This window comes from Scomber scombrus, chromosome 23 (genome assembly GCF_963691925.1).
Source record: "Scomber scombrus chromosome 23, fScoSco1.1, whole genome shotgun sequence".
Taxonomy (NCBI): domain Eukaryota; kingdom Metazoa; phylum Chordata; class Actinopteri; order Scombriformes; family Scombridae; genus Scomber; species Scomber scombrus.
Genome location: NC_084992.1, coordinates 552,010 through 574,936, shown reverse-complemented (window position 1 = coordinate 574,936; position 22,927 = coordinate 552,010). Strand labels below are relative to the sequence as shown.

Sequence of the window (22,927 nt, the reverse complement as noted above, 5' to 3'; positions counted from 1 at the left end):
GCGGCGAGTTGCCAATATGTATAAACTCACAGCGAATGGCACGATGCTGTTTCACCGCTCTTCAGTGTGGCCGCAGCGTTAGCTCTCTCCACAGTGCCTCTGTGGTACGAGCACAACAGCTCGGGGGCGAGTCATCATTTATAAGTCATTATTATTAGATACTAATGGCGCTTTTCCACTATACAGTTCTAGCACTACTCGACTCGGTACGGTTCCAGGAACCTTTTCCATTACAAAAAAGTACCTACCCAAAGTGGGCGGGGTCGTCATAGGGCTCTTCGTTTTAACACATAACCAATGGAGGACATGGAGGCGATGGTGTACTTGCTGCTGTATGAGGCTTTCTGTCTCACACAAAGCAAGAGAAGAGAAACCAATCTCTGTAACGCTGTGGTTGGTATTTAAAAATGCCGGGTTTGATTCTTGTGTGGGACGGCTCATGACTCTTCCAGTGACTCTCTGACCAATCAGTGTCCGGCAGTCTGTTGACGTCACATATAGTATCGGCTCGGCTCGCTGGGAACCTCGGCAGAGCAGATACTAAAAAAGTACCAGGTACCAGGTACTATCCCTAGTGGAAACGCAAAGAAACCAAGTCGAGTCGAGTCGAGTCGTGCTGGAACTGTGTAGTGGAAAAGCGCCATTAGTCATTATTATGAGATAGTTTCTCATTATAATGACTTACAGAATCTTTTTTTTTCATCACAGTGGCGGAAATGGGCTTCCATAAATCACTGACATATCCCAGACTGTGATAACAGTCCGTGTGAAACACAACTGGAGCGTGTCATATAATGTGATGAAATGAATTCAATCAATCTTTATTTGTATAGCGCCAAATCACAACAAAAGTCATCTCAAGGCTCTTTACACATAGAGCAGTTGTACAGTTTAGCTTGCTGGTAAATCGGACATGCTAAATGTAAGCTAGCTAACACCATTTCATTGACTATTTAAGAGGCTATGTTATCACGGTGCTAGCTACCAGTCAAAATGGTTTTTTTTGGTCAATGTGTTTTTATTGAGCTTCTAAACATAGACACAAACAAACAAACCCCAAAGACAGGACATGATAAAACAAGGCAGAAATAACAATGCACTATCAAACAAAGATACAAACACACAACAGCACATACAAAACAAAATAATTAAAATAAAATAAATCAATAAATAAAAATTCCACAGTGTATCTATCTAACGTCTTACTCAGAGTCAAGAGCCATCGTCAGCTGTTCTACATAAGAAATAAATGGACGCCATGCCACCTCAAACTTCCCCATTGATCAATTTAGTGTGTATCTCAGTTTTTCAATCTTAAGAAAAAGGAGCGGGTCTTGTCACTCTTCCAATGAAAAAGGATGAGCCTGGGAGATGTAGGCAGATGTATCCCATCGCCAACATAATTAGTTCCTAATATTGGCAGCCCAATAATAAATCTAAATTTTATAACATTTGAAACATGAATTGTAAAAATATGGTGGTTAACCAACCAAGTATAACCAACAGTAGCTTCAGTACTATGTGAGAAAGAAAAGAGAAGGGAAAAGAAACAACCACATGCTGTTTGCTTACTGTAGCTTTCCCGTTCAAAATGTCTATGGCACGCTAAAAAAACAATTCAATTAAAAGTCGCATGCAGAGCTCCAGGACCCCGCAGCCTCACATGACAAACGTCAGACCGGAAGTCTCCAGTCAAAATGTTTTTACTTTATTTGACAATAGAGAGACAGGAAATTACAGGAGAGATAGAGGGGGGGACATGCAGAAAGGTCCACCGGCCCGGGACTCGAACCGGGGTCCACTGCGTATATGGCATGCGCTCTTAACCACTCAACCCCAAATGTTGTTTCAAAAAAATAATTGTATTACTTTGCGTTAGGGTTGGGTGATATATCCAGTTTTAAGATATATCTATACATTTTCAAACGTGATATAGGACGAGATGTTATAGTTTATATTGATGTAGTTTATTCATTATTTATGGTGCTTTAACTCACAGGAACCATGGTCAAAACCAGAGTCTGTCTCTGCTTCATCATCTGAGACTCACATATTTCCATATCATCTATATTCATATATACTATATAATGTACAGCTGCCACATGTTTACATCAACAACACTAATGGATGGAACTGCCTAATGTAGTGAAACTCATCTTTTATTCATCCTTCAGAAGTTAGAAATGACTCACAGAATGTGCAAATAGAAGAGTTCAGTTCACCTGTATTAATAATAACAGCAGATTCTGTATTTATGAGCAGTTTGAAATGACAAACATGACATTTTATACCAATACTGAACATTCACTTGTTTTACTTTTAATGATGAAACATAAAAAGTGAAGAATTTTAAAGCTGATTTTTCTCCTCTGGATGTTTTTTATTGTTCTTTAGATCTACAAACACACAATGTAACAGTACGTCCTGGAGATGATGTCACTCTGCCATGTCGAGCTCCAAACAACGTCACCATAGCAGCTGTTGAGTGGAACAGATCTGACCTTGAGAGATACGTGTACTTGAAGACAGACGGGCATCTGGAGACAGCAGACCAGGATCCATCTTATGTGAACCGGGTGCAGCTGAAGGACGATGAGATGAAGAACGGTGAACTGTCTCTGATTCTGGAGAACGTGAACAAGAACGATGAAGGAACATACGTGTGTCGCTGTGTAGAAGAGAGAAGAAGACGGAGGAAGAGAGCTGATCAGAGTAAACTCATCAGCATCGTCTACCTGGATGTTGAAGGTGAGTTTGTGGATGTGAGAAATGATAGTTCCACATCTGGACAGGAGTATGATCACATGTTCACAGTTCCACATGTTTTGTTCTTCAGGCTTCAGCACATTGACTTGTAAATAAAATAATGGATACCACATTAAAGTCTCAGCTTTAATGTGACTATTTTTACATCAGTATAGAAAGAACTGTGAGGGAAATAAAACCCTTTAACACTAAAATGTGGAACTGTACAAATACTTCTGGACTGTACCTGACAGCTGATACCTCACACCTGTTTCTGCTCTGTGGGTCCAACAGATGGAGACGCAGAGTCTGGAAAACACACAGACGGTGGACATCTTGGAGTAATTCTGACAGTTCCTCTGATTGTCTCTGGTCTTGTTGCTGTTGTTGGTCTTGTTGGTTTTGTGATCTACAAGAAGCGTAAAGGACGTTCAGAGAAGAAGCCAGTTCTGCCTGTTGATGATCCAGATGTTCATCAGCAGCTACAAGAGAATGAAAACAGTCAGAAAAACATCACTAATAACATCTGACACTCAGATGTAAAAACGCCACTGAAATTCAATACTGTATCTACTACTACTATCAGGTGAAACTATTAAGAAAAGTAATGTTAAAAATCTTTTTTCAGTTATTTTGGGAGGTTCAGGTGTGACTTCTTATTGAACCCCTCCTTGGATTGTCACCTTATAGTAAGTTAGCAAATCATCCTTTTTCTCTGGAACCCTCCCGTGCCTTTTCCGCGACCTTCACATTCTCTTAGTCAAAACAGTTCACAAACACAGGCTTGGAAATGTACTGCTTCTTAACCTTTTAGCTTTGTGGCCTCTACCCTGTTAAGCTTAAAAGCAAGAGTGTAGCGCATGCACTTTCATTTTTATTACATGTCATAAAAATAGTCACGCTAACCATTCTAACACATACTCTAATAATATAAAAGTACAATCAATGAATATAAGACATTAGTATTACTGGTTATAGGAACATAATATGAATAAGACTTTTGTATTTTCCCATCACACGGATAAAATAGATTTTAAAGCAGACATCTTTCTCTTCTTCTCTTCTTAGTTTCCTCAACAAACGTCATTAGTTGATTAATCCAAACCAGCGACGCTTTATAGATAAGATAACAGTTTGGAAGAGAGCCGTGATGTCTGATTATTTAGTCATGTAGCGGCTACAGTCTCTCCGTCACTGAACGCTTCCGGTTTTCATTCAGCAGTATATTGAGTCACGTCCGCTCTGCAGCGTTCACGTGTCAGTGGACTAATAATAAAAATAGAAACGTTCCCATATTAATAATACCAGCTCAGTACAGTTGTATTACAGTGATGTCTGACTGTCTTCATGTCTCAGATACTGAACCTAACTGACAGCTTGTGTTTAATGAGCAGCAGGAAAAACACAGTAAAGTCCTTTCAATAATAAGCGCATCCATTTAACAGAACTCTGTGTGTTATATTTGGGTTTTTGTTATAAGTGTAAAATGGAGAGTATACATTACTACTCCACCAGGGGGCACTGTGTGTGATTCTTGTTGTGTTATTGTACCAAAGTGTGACCAAGAAAATGGTTTGAAATAATGATGCAAATAATATTAAAGTTATTATAAAATAATAATAAAGTCTCAGTGTGTTTTAATGCAGATTTCATGTTTTCATATCAGACTCCTTCATCTCTGGTGTGTGAACACAGATCTACAATATGTTGAGTAAACGTGAAAACTTAGAGGATATTTTATATTAAGTTATAAAGACTAAAACTGCTTTTGCTGCAGATGAATCTCAACATGTTTTATAACTGCAGAACATTTCACACTCAGGTGTTTCTGTCAGTGGACTGAACAGTGTTTTAATCACATGACACTGAAAGTTTGCTAAGAACGAGAATTGAATTGTTGCTGGAGGTTTGCATGTTATTTTATATTATTTCCCCCCAAAATGATGCATCACACAGCCTCAAGTTAGAAGTCATCTGAATGTAATGCAGGTCAGACTATGAGCTTTTGTTAGCAGCAGAACAACATTCATGAACCAACTGAGAGAATAGATCAACTTTGTAGAAAAGTCACCATGATGATGTCTTTAAATAACAGTTTGGAACAACAGTAATTACTGATTGGTGGAGAACTTCTTCTCTGCTGCTGGTGCAGAGCAGATATCCATGCTGGTTAATGTCAGTGTGCTCACAGGTAGATGCTGGCAGCTGTGTGTGTGTTTCTCTCCCTGTGCTGGTTTCAGACTCTGCAAACACGTAGCTTTCAAAAACCTAATTTCTAACTTTAGCTTATCAATGCTAATTTTATGTTTATGATTAGGTAACGCTCATCAGCTGGCCGAGTTCATCACGTGACGTCACCACCAGCTGATTGGGGCTGCTGCTGCTTTGTCTACTGCCCTCTGATTATTTACTTCTGTTTTTTCTCCACTGTGATGGACTGAAACGACTTCAGCTGTGCTTTAAACTGAATGAATAGTTGCTTGTAAAGCAGTTCACTCCTTCATGATGCAGATTAGATACCCATGATCCAAAACCCTTTTTATTTGTAGGAAACAAAATAAGTTGTTCCAGCCTGACATTAACAGTCAACTTCACCAGTGAAAATATAGCAAGAAAGAACGAGTTGACCATTTATCTGGTAACTTATGTAACCACCACAGCAATCAAGAATATGACAGTTCTGTTGTCTTAAATCTGCAGCCGTGTGTTTACATGCAAGTTGTAAGAAGTGGAAGGATGGAAAAAAGGAAGGTTGGAGCAGAGAGGGAGAGAAATAAGCTAAATACTGATAAATAAGCAACATATTCGTCAGGAGGGTCAGTCAAGAACACTACCGGTAAAAACCAGTAAGACTGAACTCTGCCAGCACTCGGTCACATGACCTGACAGTAAAAGAGACTACAGTAACAACCAACACAGTCTGGGCAACACAATGATGAAAATCAACAGCCTTAAACAAGAGATATCAATGACAACAAATAATACTCTGCAGCCTCCTGTAAAAAGCAAGAGGTGGAGGATTAAATCTGGGCGAAGAGATGATGATGTTCTAACCAGACTGAGACTGGGACGTTGTAGTCTTGCTGGTTGTTTAAAAGTTGTTGGGAATCATCCAGATGGTCTGTGTGAATGTGCTCATTTGGAAACATGTTGTGTTCTCATGTAACAAATAAATATAGTCTGAAGCCATATTTCCCTGAGCTGCAGAGGAGCAGACTGATCATGTTTAATCAGCTGTTAATAAACCTCAGCATGTTCTCCATGTTGACCTGTTGTTATAATAAGCTCAGTATAAAGTCTTCTTCCACTCATTCTATTCTAACTACAGTCATGTTGTACTCACCACACTGCTGGAAACATTCACTCTTTCATTACTTCCATCTGTCCACTTTGTTGTTTCTTTCCATCGTTAAACTAACAGCAATAAAACTCTAAACTTCCTGCTGACTTTTCACATTAAAAGTCTTACAGCCTTCCCTTTATTGTTGGACTTTTACACTGAAAAACCTGGAGGAAGTGTTGAGTTGAGTTTAATGAACAGTAAATTAAGATGAACAGGAGAAATGACAGAGGAAAAGCTGCATTAATAAAAGATTAAAATGAATATTTATTGTGTTAAAAAGAGGAAATGAAGGTAAATCCACTCTGACTACTGACTGTTTTGGCGCTTTTGTTGTGCCCTTAAACAGGGAAGATAGTGAGGGACGAGGGGTGAATAAACACACTCTGCTCTTGCCTTCACTCGTCTGTATTGAATCTTAATTATATACAGTACAACCAAATTCACACATTTTCCCAGTATGAATACACTCAGTCTCAGGACCACAGTTTCCATGACTAAGTTATCCTCTATGGTTTTCTAAATAATGTAAATTATATTTTAACCAGCATAGACTGCAACTTACATGAAATACATTTACCTTTTTAACTTGTGTATTTTAGCTAACACATACACTGACTTGTTACAGTAATAAAATACCATTTTTAAGCATCTTACAGAAAATACCTCTGTGACAAACTCACATATAGAAAATGGCTGAACAAGTCAGTCGCTAAAGCGAGGCAGTAACAGTAGCTAGCTTACACGGTGACGAAGTTAGCCAGAAACTCTTTGACAACATAAAAGTACAAAATTCACCTCTTTCTCTCACAATGAACAACCATGACAAAATAACAATTACCAACAACGTGTGTCACTAAATTTATAGTGCTTTGTGTACGGTAATTACCTTAAACAGGAAGATAGTGAGGGAAGAGGGATGAATAAACACACACTCCGCTCTTGCCTTCACTCGTCTGTATTGAATGAGGAAGAGTAGCGCGATTCCTCTTACTGAAGCCCTGAGGCATTACCAATAGATCGACGCATAATCAACCGAGACAAAGAACACACACAATGAAATACCAATGAAATTATGTGTTAAGAAAGTGGAACACAATGCATAATGCTGAAAAGGAATCAAATTATGTTTCTGGAAAATCAAATTATTTTAAAATTCTTAACTACCACACTTTTCCACTATACAGTTTCAGCACGACTCGCCTCGACTCGACACGGTACCAGGAACCTTTTCCATTACAAAAAAGTACCTACTCAACGTGGGCGGGGTCGTCATAGCACGGCTCAGCAAAACTGCCGTGACTTCGTTTTATACGTGACACAAAACACATAAACAATGGAGGACATGGAGGCAGTGGTGTACTTGCTTCTGTATGAGGCTTTCTGTCTCACACAAAGCAAGAAAATTGAGCCCTATGGCTGTAACTATGGTAACGCTGCTGCCGGTATTTAAAAATGCCGGGTTTGATTCTTGTGTGGGACGGCTCATGACGCTTCCAGCGACAACTACCAATCAGCGGCCAGAAGTGTGTCGACGTCACATTTTAGTACCGGCTTGGCTCGCTTGGAACCAGAGCAGGTACTAAAAAAGGACCAGGTACCAGGTACTATCCCTAGTGGAAACGCAAAAAGAACCGAGTCGAGTCGAGGCGAGTCGAGGCGAGTCGTGCTGGAACGTTGTAGTGGAAAAGCGCCATTTGACCTCAGACTCAAGTCCTACAGCGACATCTGGTGGCCAAAATCCATCAATGCATCTTTATGACTGATATCAGTGAATATATTAATAAATGTGTTTTTCATATACACAGCACACATGAACAAATAAAATCTCATCTCGTCCTTAAAAAAAGTGTTTGTGATGAGAAAATGAATGTTTCTTCAGAATAATATAAGTATATATAATAATAATAAGAAGAATAAGAATAAATCAGTTTGACTGTTCAGCTGAATATGGAGTTGAAAGGATTCTGCCATGTTCTCGTTCACATGTTGTGTAAAAATGCACATAATTAATATAATAAACTTCAGAGTCACTGAAATAAAACTGAAAACCATCTCTCGTGAAATGTGTGTCACGTGACACATCGTTAGCTGAGTTTACTTCAGTGTTTCTCTGTAAACTGCAGCTTCATATTTATGTTTTCATATATTAGAGCTGGTACTTAGTAATATGGAAATAGTTAAAATGTGATAAGAACACCTCACATCACAAGCTGTCAGTTAGGTTCAGTATCAGACATGAAGACAGTCAGACATCACTGTAATAAATCTGTACTGATGATACAGAGGTTTTATAGATATTATTAATATGGGAAAGTTTCTATTTTACTATCAGTCCACTGACACGTGAACGCAGCAGGGCGGCCCTGACGTCACGACACTGCGTGTTCAGTCAGAAAGACTGTTGCAGCAACATGACTAAATAACCAGAAATAAAGATCAACTTCCAAACTTATAACTGTGTAATTATCAGTTTAAAGCGGAGCAGTAATGTGATTGCTCTCAGTTGTTCTTTTATTTGAGATATTTGGGTTTATATGACGAACACACACAGAAGAGAAAGATGTCTGCTTCAAAATCTACTTTATCCGTGTTTCTCCTCATATGTTTCCTGTCCTGTTCTGTCTCTGAAGGTAAGCTGTGTGATATTTATATTTACTGTTGCTGTTTACTGCTGTTTTATTTACTGTACATGTTTTATCTGCTCGCTGGCAGCTTTCCAGACCCTTTGTCTCACCGCCCTGTAATGGCGATGTAAGACTCGCTGTTTGACTTCTTCATCTGAATCAGAGTCAGTATGAGTCATAACAGAGGTTAACATGATGAGTCCTAACAGAGGTTAACATGATGAGTCCTAACAGAGGTTAACATGATGAGTCCTAACATAGGTTAACATGATGAGTCCTAACAGAGGTTAACATGATGAGTCCTAACAGAGGTTAACATGATGAGTCCTAACAGAGGTTAACATGATGAGTCCTAACATAGGTTAACATGATGAGTCCTAACAGAGGTTAACATGATGAGTCCTAACAGAGGTTAACATGATGAGTCCTTACAGATGTTAACATGATGAGTCCTAACAGAGGTTAACATGATGAGTCCTAACAGAGGTTAACATGATGAGTCCTAACAGAGGTTAACATCAGGAGATGAAGATCATAACCTGTTAGACTGAATATTCTTCACATAGTTCTCTGCAGACAAACATCAGGCTGCTGCTGTCTTCAGCTTCTTTTGGTTTAATGATGTTTGACATCGTCACTGAAGTGAAGAACACAGTTTATTTATCAGTTTGTTACCTTTTACCTCAGAGGTTTTTACAGTGTGTACAGTAATACATCATCCTGTACTCAGACTCTTCACTCAAAGAAAGTAAAACTACCTAAAACTATTTGAACAGAACTGAAGCAACAAGCAGAGCTACTCAATCATTAAAATACTGACAGATCAAAGTTAAATATGATCAAATACAATAAACATCCAGAGCTCTTTCACTCAGACATGAGTTACATGAAGTTTTAATGAAGCTTAAAGACTCAGGTGAGTCTGTAGAGGTGAAACTTCACCTGTCTGACAGCTGATAGCTCACAGCTGTTTCTGCAGGTCAAACATCTGGAAACAGATTATAGTTTATTTATTTACAGGCTGCAGACAAACCTCCAGTCTGACCACAGTATCTAACAGCTGATGAAGAAGTCATTCAGAATGTGTGTTAATGGTTCTGCTGCTCAGCCCAGTTTAACCAGAGAGACTTTTCTGATCTACATCAGTGGTTTAGATCCTAAAGTTAAACTGGAGCTTTGTTTCCACACTGTGTGACTGTCAGACTGGACTCCAGCATTGGAGCCAAGCCTCCACTTCACATCCCAGCAGTGATGTTGATGAGTAAAATGTTGCTTTAACTCACAGGAACCATGGTCAAAACCAGAGTCTGTCTCTGCTTCATCATCTGAGACTCACATATTTCCATATCATCTATATTCATATATACTATATAATGTACAGCTGCCACATGTTTACATCAACAACACTAATGGATGGAACTGCCTAATGTAGTGAAACTAATCTTTTATTCATCCTTCAGAAGTTAGAAATGACTCACAGAATGTGCAAATAGAAGAGTTCAGTTCACCTGTATTAATAATAACAGCAGATTCTGTATTTATGAGCAGTTTGAAATGACAAACATGACATTTTATACCAATACTGAACATTCACTTGTTTTACTTTTAATGATGAAAAATAAAAAGTGAAGAATTTTAAAGCTGATTTTTCTCCTCTGGATGTTTTTATTGTTCTTTAGACCCACAGGAACAACCGATAACAGTACAACGTGGAGATGACGTCGTTCTACCATGTGAAGCTCCAAACAACGTCAACATAGCAGTTGTTACGTGGACCAGATCTAACCCTGAGAAACACGTCTACATGAAGATAGACGGGCATCTGGAGACAGAAGACCAGGATCCATCTTATGTGAACCGGGTGCAGCTGATGGACGATGAGATGAAGAACGGTGAACTGTCTCTGATTCTGGAGAACGTGAACAACAACGATGTAGGAACATACTATTGTTACTATAAGGAGGGGACAGGAAGATCTGCTAAGAAAAAATTCAGCAGCATCGTCTACCTGATTGTTGAAGGTGAGTTTGTAGATGTGAGAAATGATAGTTCCACATCTGGACAGGAGTATGATCACATTTTCACAGTTCCACATGTTTTGTTCTTCAGGCTTCAGCACATTGACTTGTAAATAAAATAATGGATACCACATTAAAGTCTCAGCTTTAATGTGACTATTTTAACATCAGTATAGAAAGAACTGTGAGGGAAATAAAACCCTTTAACACTAAAATGTGGAACTGTCCAAATACTTCTGGACTGTACCTGACAGCTGATACCTCACACCTGTTTCTGCTCTGTGGGTTCAACAGATGGACGTATACTTCTTGAACTAATTCTGGCAGCTACTCTGATTCCTGCTGCTCTTGTTGTTGCTGGTATTGTTGGTTTTGTGATCTACAAGAAGCGTAAAGGACGTTCAGAGAATAATCCAGACCTGCCTGATGATGATCCAGAGGTCCTTCAGCAGCTTTAAGAGAACGAAAACGGTCAGATAAACATCACTCAGAACATCTCTGACACTCAGATGGTAAAACTCCACTGAAACTGAATCAAAGTAAAACTGAAGGAAAGTAATGTTAAAAATCTTTTTTCAGTAATTTTGGGAGGTTCAGGTGTGACTTCTTATTGAACCTCTCCTTGGATTGTCACATTATCGTGGTGGAGGGCTCCTGGTAGAGTCTCTCACGGCTGATTGGTCCCAGATAATAAACCAGACTGAGAGCAATCCAGAATAAGTTGAATGAAAAAGTTTCCCATGATGCCTGAAACTAACCCTCAATATCTGACTGAAGATTTCAGTCTTGGTAGATTCACAGAAGTGCCATCAGCTGATTGGTCAGATTCTTCTTTTTAAAATAGAAAAACAGAAAACAGCTCTATTGTCCACAAATGTGTTGATGAACTGTCCGTCTGACAATGACGGAGCTTTCTTCATCACAAAGAGAAAAATCATCCAAATGTAAAAGAAACTAAACTTTAAAAAGACAAAACTGAAACTTTGTAATGAGATTAATAATAAATACTGATGTTTAAAGAAGAAGTCACAAAGTGCTTTCCAAAGACAGAAAGGTGAACTAAAGTAGATCCAGTAAGAAGAAGCAGTGAGGTTAATGCATGAATTAGTGAAACAGAGAAAACTAAAAGAATAAACTGAGTTCAGAGAAATCGATTATAAAAAAGTTTGTTTTTAACAAAGATTGAAAAGAGGAAACAGACGAGCTTTAAAAGTAATGATTGAAATATAAAATCAATTGTAAAACGTTCAGGAAACCAGAGCAGAGATGCTGAATCAGCAGTTCTGTGACTCTGATTGGACGTTATGAGTCATGTGACTGCAGCACTCTGACAGCAACACACATTCATTCATTAGAATGAAAAACAATAAAAACATTTAATATGAACAAAGACACAAAGTTCATCATCCAGGAATATTCCTCAACTGTTAAAGAGGAAAAGTTTATTTTCTATTTGATTCTTTCTGCTTTTTTCTGATAGAAATCAGAAAGCTTGTTTTAGTCAGTGAAACTTTATTTAACTCAGGTTACAAAGTGTTTTACATCGAGATCGGTTCAGTTCTATCGATCTTTCAAAGTGTCGCTTGGTGCAAAACACTGAACTCTAAATACCTCTGTATGTGTTTCTTTGTAGAAAACGTGTCAATGTACAGAAACAATGAAATGAATCAAACATTTTTTACTCATGTTGGAACCTTGCTTCTTATTATGTGATGATCTTACAGTTAAATAAGTGAAATATACTTTATGTTTATTCTTCTACATGAGAATGATTCATACTCACTTTGTTCTTCACATAATCATGTTTACTGTTTGAATTCATTATAACTGATCTTTTTTCATATACAAGAATAAATGATGTTATCTTAAACAGTTTGTCTTCTCTTTGATTTAAATACTTTAATATCTGTGATGACAGAAAACATTTAGTTTATTCTGCAGGTGAACTTTTTGTTGCTGATGATTTTTACACATTAGTTCTTCTCATTGTTTGTTAAAGTGCTCCATAAACAAAAAGTTCATATTTTATAAGAATTAAAGATATTTTTATTCTTACATTTAGTTTTACTGCAGTTAAATGTAACTGATACTATCAAGAATGTAAAATACAGTCAAATAATTTATGTATTTACAATATAAACCAATGAAAAAAGGAAAAATGCTTCAAAGCTCTGTTCTTTGAGATCCTGTAAAAAAGCCAAATGACTCAACTGTCTCTGCTGTAACCATGGTGACGGATGGGTGAGGGTACGTACCTGCTAGTTACTATCTCACAATAATGGTTTAGTTTATAATATTTCATTATAAACTGTGTAGATTGTTTCTGGTGATCTTAATCCCATCATGGCTGCTCTGAAACGTGAGTGAGGCCTGTAACAGAAGTGTCGCCATCTAGTGGTGAAGTTGCAGATTGCAGCTTCATCTCAGCGAATGGAAACAAACTATTTTCCGGATTCAGACTCTTTGAATAAAGATTAATAAAATATTTAATAATTATTAGCTTGATGTTAAATTTTAATCAAACACTAAATAAAAACCAGGAATGCACAGTAACCATAGCAACACACATCAGTCTTCCTGTATACTGATCTTTATTGGAAAGTAACGAATCCTATATCTTTAGATATAGTGTGGATCCATATTTCCCTGAGCTGCAGAGGAGCAGACTGATCATGTTTAATCAGCTGTTAATAAACCTCAGCATGTTCTCCATGTTGACCTGTTGTTATAATAAGCTCAGTATAAAGTCTTCTTCCACTCATTCTATTCTAACTACAGTCATGTTGTACTCACCACACTGCTGGAAACATTCACTCTTTCATTATTTCCATCTGTCCACTTTGTTGTTTCTCTCCATCGTTAAACTAACATCAATAAAACTCTAAACTTCCTGCTGACTTTTCACATTAAAACTCTGACAGCCTTCCTTTTATTGTTGGGCTTTTACACTGAAAAACCTGGAGGAAGTGTAGAGTTGAGTTTCATGAACAGTAGATTAAGATGAACAGGAGAAATGACACAGAGGAAAGGCTGCATTAATAAAAGATTAAAATGAATATTTATTGTGTTAAAAAGAGGAAATGAAGGTAAATCCACTCTGACTACTGACTGTCTGACGTCAGACTCAAGTCCTACCTTTGTGACGAGAAAATTAACGTTTCTTCAGAATAATATAAGCAGTGGCGTGCACAGACATTTTGGGGGGCAGGTGCTCAGTGAAAAATAAGGGCACTTTGTGCGGCATGTGGAACTGCTGGCTGCCTTATTATAGCAGTGTGAGACACAAAAAAAACATTACAGGCACATGTTGAATGTAATTGCATATTTATTTATGTCAATATGTTAATATCTATTGGACTATAGAACTGATCAGTCAATCACTGTTGTCTTATTTCTCTGGAATATACACACATGGACAGGTTTTTAGAAGGGTTAGGCAGCTACAATGATAGATCAGTGTACTGGTTGCAAAATAAGAAACATGTTTTTTCCCGTCAGAACAAAAGAAGTGTACAAAGTGTCATTTTGAAGTGAGGAGTGAAGAGTGAGCTCTACCATTCTCTAAAGCAGCATCCTCCTCGGTGGTCATCACGTCATATCTATTATTGATTTGGGCTAGCGTCGCTATAGCTTGGCAACTGAGGCTTAAGGGGCAAACAATACTCTCGACTTGATTCATTTATGTGTTACCTGGCTGGTGGGGCAGGGGAGGAGGTGTGTGAGGGCTGCAGCTGTGCACTGCTGCTGCAACTCGCCTCCGTTTGTGTCCGCTCTGCGCGTTCACGTTGACAGAGGAAGAGAGGTGTGTGCGGAGGAGGAGGGGTGGGGGCTCATATTGGGGCATTATTATCACACGCTTTTAATCGTCGAGCATTTATTATCATGTCAACATGGGCCACATACAGTACACTATTAAAAAACAACAACAAAAAACAAACTTTCAAAAGGGCACTTGCTTGGTCCAGAGGGCAAATGGCAGGTGCTATAGCACCACTTAGTGTCTATCTGTGCACGTCACTGAATATAAGTATATATAATAATAACTGTTCAGCTGAATATGAAGTTGAAAGGATTCTGCCATGTTTTCGTTCACATGTTGTGTAAAAATGCACATTATTAATATTATAAACTTCAGAGTCACTGAAATAAAACTGAAAACCGTCTCTCGTGAAATGTGTGTCAGGAACTCCGTCTTCTCTCGTTAGCTGAGTTAGCAGAGGGCCCTGGTCTTGGTGCAGTTGGTCCTGGTGCAGTGGGTCCTGGTCCTGGTGCAGTGTGTCCTGGTCCTGGTGCAGTGGGTCCTGGTCTTGGTGCAGTGGGCCCTGGTCTTGGTGCAGTGGGTCTTGGTGCAGTGGGTCCTGGTGCAGTGTGTCCTGGTCCTGGTGCAGTGTGTCCTGGTCCTGGTGCAGTGGGCCCTGGTCTTGGTGCAGTGGGTCCTGGTGCAGTGGGTCCTGGTGCAGTGGGCCCTGGTCTTGGTGCAGTGGGTCCTGGTGCAGTGGGTCCTGGTGCAGTGGGCCCTGGTCCTGGTGCAGTGGGCCCTGGTCCTGGTGCAGTGGGTCCTGGTCTTGGTGCAGTGGGCCCTGGTCTTGGTGCAGTGGGTCCTGGTGCAGTGGGTCCTGGTGCAGTGGGTCCTGGTCCTGGTGCAGTGGATCCTGGTCCTGGTGCAGTGGGTCCTGGTCCTGGTGCAGTGGGTCCTGGTCCTGGTGTAGTGGGTCCTTGTCCTGGTGCGGTGGATCCTGGTTCCTCCTGGTCTCACATTAATCAGTTCATCATTAATGGAGATTAAGCCCAAATATATATTTACTCAGTTCTGGTAAATAGATGTTTTTATTTACAGTGTTTTTGCTGCTGCTCATTAAACACAAGCTGTCAGTTAGGTTCAGTATCTGCGACATGAAGACAGTCAGACATCACTGTAATACAACTGTACTGAGCTGGTATTATTAATATGGGAACGTTTCTATTTTTTTTTTTTTTTTTTTATGGGAACGTTTTATATTTTTATTTCTATTTTTATTATTAGTCCACTGACACGTGAACGCTCAGAGCGGACGTGACCCAATATACTGCTGAATGAAAACCGGAAGCGTTCAGTGACGGAGAGACTGTAGCCGCTACATGACTAAATAATCAGACATCACGGCTCTCTTCCAAACTGTTATCTTATCTATAAAGCGTCGCTGGTCTGGATTAATCAACTAATGACGTTTGTTGAGGAAACTAAGAAGAGAAGAAGAGAAAGATGTCTGCTTTAAAATCTACTTTATCCGTGTTTCTCCTCATATGTTTCCTGTCCTGTTCTGTCTCTGAAGGTAAGCTGTGTGATATTTATATTTACTGAACACTCTGTAACTCTGCTTCACTTCCTGTTACTGATCAATATTAAACTGACTGTTACTGATCAATATTAAACTTACTGTTACTGATCAATATTAAACTGACTGATACACTGTGTGACTGTCAGACTGGACTCCAGCATTGGAGCCAAGCCTCCACTTCACATCCCAGCAGTGATGTTGATGAGTAAAATGTTGCTTTAACTCACAGGAACCATGGTCAAAACCAGAGTCTGTCTCTCACATATTTCCATATCATCTATATTCATATATACTATATAATGTACAGCTGCCACATGTTTACATCAACAACACTAATGGATGGAACTGCCTAATGTAGTGAAACTAATCTTTTAGTCATCCTTCAGAAGTTAGAAATGACTCACAGAATGTGCAAATAGAAGAGTTCAGTTCACCTGTATTAATAATAACAGCAGATTCTGTATTTATGAGCAGTTTGAAATTAAAGCTGATTTTTCTCCTCTGGATGTTTTTATTGTTCTTTAGACCCACAGAGCCTACAACCGATAACAGTACATCCTGGAGATAATGTCACTCTGCCATGTAAAGCTCCAAACAACACCGTCATAAGAGCTGTTGAGTGGATCAGATCGGAACCTGACAGACTCATCTTCTTCAAGCGAGACGGGCGCCTAAACACAGCAGACCAGGATCCATCTTATGTGAACCGGGTGCAGCTGAAGGACGATGAGATGAAGAACGGTGAACTGTCTCTGATTCTGAACAACGTGAACAGCAACGATGGAGGAACATACGAGTGTCTCTATGTAGAAGAGAGAGGATATGATCAGATTAAACTCAGCAGCTTCGTCCAGCTGAATTTTGAAGGTGAGTTTGTAGATGTGAGAAATGATAGTTACACATCTGGACAGGAGTATGATCACATGTTCACAGTTCCACATGTTTTGTTCTTCAGGCTTCAGGACATTGGGCCAGATGCAAGAACATGTTCGTATTCTTATCTTAAACTTGTCTTTTTCATGAGGTGGACCTTTACCAGTATCACCAGGAAACAGTCGTAAATGAGCTGCATAAACATGATGAATCCCACCTGATCTAAATGAACGCGCGTTCCCGAGAATAGTAAATTAACATGAATGACGCCCCCAAAATACCAAATAAGGTCAGACGACCGGCAGGTTGTGGAGAAGCTCCATTCATGAAAATTGCACTAATGACTAAAGAAGAACTTTACGAGCTCTCAGACTGAGGTCCCGCTCTCAGAAATAGATCAACAGAAACACAGATTATTATTTAGTGTTAGTGGAATTAAAGGTCCTGAGAAAGACAAAGAAAGAGGAAAAATGACCCCTGCTGTGAACGCTGTCTCAGCTGTTGCACCGTCACAGAAATAAAAACAAAAATGACTGAACATGAATTATGTCATCAGCCAGGGAGTTAAACTATTACTAAGATAAGCAATATTTCAATTAAATGAATAACAGTTGTTAATAAATAGTCAGTTTATATTGTGGAAAAGTCGCTTTGTAGTTTCGGCTGCTAATATTTATATTGTAAGCTTGCATTATATCATAGTTTCAATTGTCAATTTAAATGACTGATATATCTACCTAAATTGTTAAATAGCATACTTCTTTATACTAAATAGCCTAATACTTTACAAACAGAGTAATGTCATCATGATTATGGATTCAGAAGTGCAATTTAATGGGGGGACATAGTATACACCCCCCCCCCCCCCCCCCCCCTCCCTCCCTTCTCTACATCCCCTGTAGTTCACACCCATTACTCAGGAGTCTCTATGATACTGACAATATAATATACACTCAGCCTGCGGATCGACATTATCCATTTCTCTGTTTAGTGGTAGTCAGCATACAGTGATGTTAAAAGAAAATCCAAGTCAGTTGACTCTGAAGCTCAACTGCTGATGTTACACCTGCTGGCGGATTGCTGTCAGCACAGACCTGCTAACACCCGGGATGACAACGCAGGGCAAGCCGGCAGAAGAAGTTGGAGATGAGGGTAACAGTTCAACAGCTCGACCTCTCTGTGTGTTTGTGCTGATAAACTACAGTAGTTACATCACTCTGTAGAATATAGCTTCTGTACTGTGCTTGGCTGTATTGTATCATACAGTGTTGTTTGGTCTTGATACCCGTGTGGAGGTGTTATGTGTTCATTAAGTGATTATCATGTCTTGCTCATCTAGTATATGATGTCGTTGGCACACTGCCATTAGACAATTAGACAGTAACAGTCGTGTTTTATTGCTTTGGAGGACTGCAGGTTGGTTGTGTGACAGGTACGACAGGTCTGCATCACTCGTTCATTGTGTTTGTACCTAAGAGAAAATCCAAAATACGAGAACATTTGGTGAATGCAGCAAATCCTCGTAAATCACTCGTACGCATGGTTTAAGAACGAATCTGTGCGTACGAGTGGTTCTTGCATCTGGCCCATTGACTTGTAAATAAAAGAATGGATTCCACATTAAAGTCTCAGCTTTAATGTGACTATTTTTACATCGGTATAGAAAGAACTGTGAGGGAAATAAAAATGTGTAACTGTCCAAATACTTCTGGACTGTACCTGACAGCTGATACCTCACATCTGTTTCTGCTCTGCAGGTCCAACAGATGGAGACTCAGAGTGGAAAATACACAAGCGTGGACATCTTGGAGTAATTCTGACAGTTACTCTGATTGTCTCTGCTCTTGTTGGTTTTATGATCTTCAAGAAGCTTAAAGGACGTTCCGAGAATAAATCAGACCTGCCTGTTGATGATCCAGATGTTCTTCAGCAGCTGCAAGAGAATGAAAACAGTCAGAAAAACATCACTAATAACATCTCTGACACTCAGATGTAAAAACACAGAAACTTAGTTATTTCAGGGTTCGGTTCCGGGCCATAGTCAAGCGTTCCTTTTTTTTTTATCCCCTCCTTGGATTGCCACCTTATCGCGGTGGAGGGTTTGAGTGCTCAGAGGATTGTTGGATGTATCAGCTCCTGGTTGGTTCTACCACAGCAGATTGGTCCTATGTGATGAGTGAGACTGAGAGCAATCCAGAATAATTTAAATAAAGAAATTCCCCTGGGTTAGAATCCCGGGCGGAGGTCTTTTGCTGCATGTCACCCCCTCTCTCCTGTTTCCTGTTAAATAAATACACTTAAAACTTAAAATACAAAAACCTGCAGCTGTGGAAAAAGTACTATGATTAAATTAAAAGTACTGCAGTATTATGAGCGATGTAGTTAAAGTACTGCAGTATTATGAGTGATGTAGTTAAAGTACTGCAGTATTATGAGTGATGTAGTATGCAGTGTTACAGTAAAAGTAGTGGTTTGGCCCCTCTATATTATATTAATAGTCAAGCATCAGTAGAGCACACTGAGCGACTGAAGGACAGTATTGGGGATTTGGCGCCATCTAGTGGTGAAGTCGCAGATTGCAGCTTCATCTCAGCGAATGGAAACAAACTTGCACGTTTCATTTTCTGGATTCAGACTTTAAATAAAGATTATTAAAAGACTGAATAATTAGTTTGATTTTTATTTTTTTTTGAAATTTCAAACACTAAATAAAAACCAGGAGTGCACAGTAACCATAGCAACACACATCAGTCTTCCTGTACTGATCTTTATTGGAAAGTAACGAATCAGATCATCTTCATCATCATCATCATCATCATCATCATCATCTCTAATGACTGACATACATTGGTCCTGCTGACACACTCACACACACACCAACACACACACGCACACACCTAAATCAAAAAAAGGAAAAAATAAAAACCCTAACACAGATGATGGAGGGAAGGTGAAAGGAATTGTAGGAAATGTAGGAATAAAAAAGTTTAATTAAAAAAAAAAAAAAAAAAACATCTTGTAGTTTCACTTCGTGTTTAAAAGAAGTCGAGATCGTCCGGAGCGTCGAGGTCTCTGTACTCGATGATCGACCGCGGGTCACCTCGCACACCCCTGAACACACACACAGAGAGAGAGAGAGACACACACCAAGAGAGACACACACAATAACACACACACACACACACACACACAGAGAGACACACACAGAGTTAAATGTAATCAATACAATCAGATAATCAATACTTTGATTATTCACTGTATCTGCTCTTCTTCTCTTTACCTGTTGTTTCGTTGTTTCCCGGGAAACCCTCCTCCTCCACCTCCTAAATGACCTCTGAAGTTGTCATAGTTACCGCGCCCCGCCCCAAACTGGTTGGGAGGGTAGTGAGGACCGCCGCCTGCAACACACACACATAATTAATGAGCCATATTATTTGCAGTGTGTGTGTGTATTATTCTGTGTGTGTGTGTGTGTGTGTGTGTGTGTGTGTGTGTGTGTGTACCGGGGAAGTTGGGCATGGGCGGTCTGACTCCAGGTGGATATCCCAGCAGGCTTTGCTGCTGCTGTGACTGACCAGGAAAGGAGGGAATCCCCATCGGAGGACCTGAAAACAAACATGGAGGAGAGACACGTTTAGTTTGTGTGTGTGTGTGTGTGTGTGTGTGTGTGTGTGTGTGTGTGTGTGTGTGTGTGTGTGTAGATGCAACACAGTAAGTTTCTTTAGTTTATTATAAATATTATATATGAACCCCATTAGGTGATTGATAGACTATTTAAGGATCACATGTTGAAGATAAGACAGGTTATACTTCTATACTCATTTCTGTGTCATCTGGATGAGATGATTACATTAGATTAATAGAGTAGTAAACCAGATTCATTTGTGGTCTTAGTGCGCCACCTAGTGGAGATAATCTATAGTGATTCAGGAAACCTGATATGAAAAGGTGTTCTTTATTCTAGAGTGTGTGTGTGTGTGTGTGTGTCTCTGTGTGTGTGTGTGTCTCTGTGTGTGTGTGTGTCTCTGTGTCTCTCTCTGTGTGTGTGTGTGTGTGTCTCACCCTGTGCCGGCGGGGGGAGGGGCTTGTTCTCAGGTAGAGCGGGTCTCTTGGCGTCCAACAGGAAGTGGTTGAAGAACTCCACTTCCTGTCTGACGGCGGTCACTTTGTCGCCGTGTTTGTTCAGGATGTGTTTACGCACAAACTCCGGAGCCTGGAGGACCACAACCGGCGTTACCACGGCAACCACACACACAGAAACCCCCTTTATACTCAACATCCCAGAATAAAGGTCCGTCCACACCAAGAACTAACTATTAATATATAGTATTAATAAACATGGCTGTAACTGCAGTGATGGAGGAGTCCACACCAGCACAACATTATACTGAGTTATTGTTATATAACTATAATGATTATAGTTTATATAATTATAGTTATCATTCTCAGTGTGGACGGACATTAAAGACACTGAGGAAACTTACCTTAAACTTCTTCCCACTCAGAGGACAGAGCCACTTATCTTTGCTGAGCTCCTGAGCGTTCGCTGAGAGGAACTTCTCCACCTGAGAGAGAGAGAGAGAGAGACAGAGAGAGACAGAGAGAGACAGAGAGACAGAGAGAGAGAGACAGAGAGAGACAGAGAGAGACAGAGAGACAGAGAGACAGAGAGAGAGAGAGAGAGGGAGTTAAATATATATAACAGGGTTGTATATTTTAGGCTGATACATTAAAGATGATTTAAGGACAAAGATGAGGCATAAAACTACCTCCAGCAGCAGGTAAACTAACTCAGCAGTGAGCAGAAATAAAGTCTAATAACTGATTATAAATAGAAAGAATGTAAACTCTAGCGTTGCTAACCATGCCTTTGAACGAGTGGAGCTGTTAGCTTGAGATGAATATGAGGCGGGGGGTTAACACCATGTCGGCTAACCGGTCTCCGGATGGTCGGGCTTTTCCATTATACACTTCTAGCTCTACTTGGTTTTGGTAGCAGGTCGTTTTCCATAACATAAACAATGGAGGACATGGAGGCGATGGTGTACTTGCTGCTGTATGAGGCTTTCTGTCTCACACAAAGCAAGAGAAGAGAAACCAATCTCTGTAAAGCCTGATTTAAGCTTCTGCGTCGGAATGATGCGGACCCCTATGCCGTCGCCTGACGTGCACCTCCCAAGAAATGTAACTACGCATCGAGGCGACGCAGACTGCAAGGGCTGTGATTGGTTTGCTTGGTAACGACGTATTTCCGGTATCGTGAACTTCCGGTCGCCTACCTATACACCGCCATTGGATCAGGGAGGTAAACACAAAGAAAATGGACCAAGTAGAAGAACGTCTTATTGAAGAAGTGCAATAAAAGCATATTTTCTTCAACATTCAACAACTGAAGCAGGATCCTCTCTCTTTCGGTTGCTGTTGTTGTTTACTGTGACCAGAAAAGCCGGAAGCTAAACAAAGAATCAACTAGAGACACCGACAACCATTCAGGAAAGGAGCACATCCCCCTACTGCTCTGGCGGGGAATTGCACCGCGACGACAAACGACGCATTCCCTCCACGCAGAACTTTGAAAGGAAAACGACGCGGAAGCATAAATCAGGCTTAACGCTGTTGCTGGTGTTTAAAAATGCCAGGTTTGATGGAAACGCAAGTAGTGCTAGAACTGTATCGTGGGAAAGCCCCTTCCTTCTCGTCATGTGGGAATGTTGGGTCTCTTTAAATTAAAGAATAGACCTGTTTTGACGTTATATAAATAAAGACTGATTGAGTCCTGCGCTGTGTTTGATCCTCCGTCATCAACTCATACCAGAGTTAGTTATAGCAGCCGCTGTCTAACGTCAGGTAACAAAAGAGGGATAGACGGAAATATTACATTATTGTGTGGCTCATATTTCTAAATGAAGGAAAAGAACATCTAATAATTAAAAGATTTCATCGATGCAAAGCTGCTGATGTACCTGAGGGTCTGTGTATCGATTCAAATCTGTTCATCTTCACATC

At 39.8% G+C, this 22,927-nt stretch overlaps 3 protein-coding genes across 3 annotated transcripts in view; 1 reads left to right on the top strand and 2 right to left on the bottom strand.

Annotated features, from left to right (window-relative positions):
• znhit1 (zinc finger, HIT-type containing 1) overlaps window positions 1-22,927 on the bottom strand; it is a 98,645-nt gene that overhangs the window by 47,053 nt on the left and 28,665 nt on the right. The gene's annotated exons all lie outside the window — the stretch shown is intronic.
• LOC134006157 (myelin-oligodendrocyte glycoprotein-like) lies at window positions 8,457-11,375 on the top strand. The gene is made up of 3 exons (XM_062445248.1): window positions 8,457-8,718; window positions 10,392-10,733; window positions 11,025-11,375. The coding sequence occupies exons 1-3, from the start codon at window positions 8,649-8,651 to the stop codon at window positions 11,186-11,188; spliced, it is 576 nt and encodes a 191-aa protein (XP_062301232.1). The 5' UTR covers window positions 8,457-8,648; the 3' UTR covers window positions 11,189-11,375.
• Window positions 19,675-22,927, bottom strand: part of LOC134006088 (serrate RNA effector molecule homolog) — a 15,154-nt gene continuing 11,901 nt past the window's right edge. The window contains 5 exon segments of the mRNA XM_062445152.1: window positions 19,675-20,032; window positions 20,202-20,319; window positions 20,425-20,526; window positions 20,984-21,134; window positions 21,406-21,486. Of these exon segments, the coding sequence (XP_062301136.1) occupies window positions 19,957-20,032; window positions 20,202-20,319; window positions 20,425-20,526; window positions 20,984-21,134; window positions 21,406-21,486 (528 nt within the window). The 3' untranslated portion in view covers window positions 19,675-19,956.

What these genes read in the sequence shown, in the direction of transcription:
- LOC134006157 (XM_062445248.1), top strand. Translation starts at nt 8,649, where the DNA reads ATGTCTGCTTCAAAATCTACTTTATCCGTGTTTCTCCTCATATGTTTC. An exon ending in GTCCTGTTCTGTCTCTGAAG is followed by an intron (nt 8,719 to 10,391) that starts GTAAGCTGTGTG and finishes ATTGTTCTTTAG; the next exon opens with ACCCACAGGAACAACCGATA. An exon ending in CGTCTACCTGATTGTTGAAG is followed by an intron (nt 10,734 to 11,024) that starts GTGAGTTTGTAG and finishes TGGGTTCAACAG; the next exon opens with ATGGACGTATACTTCTTGAA.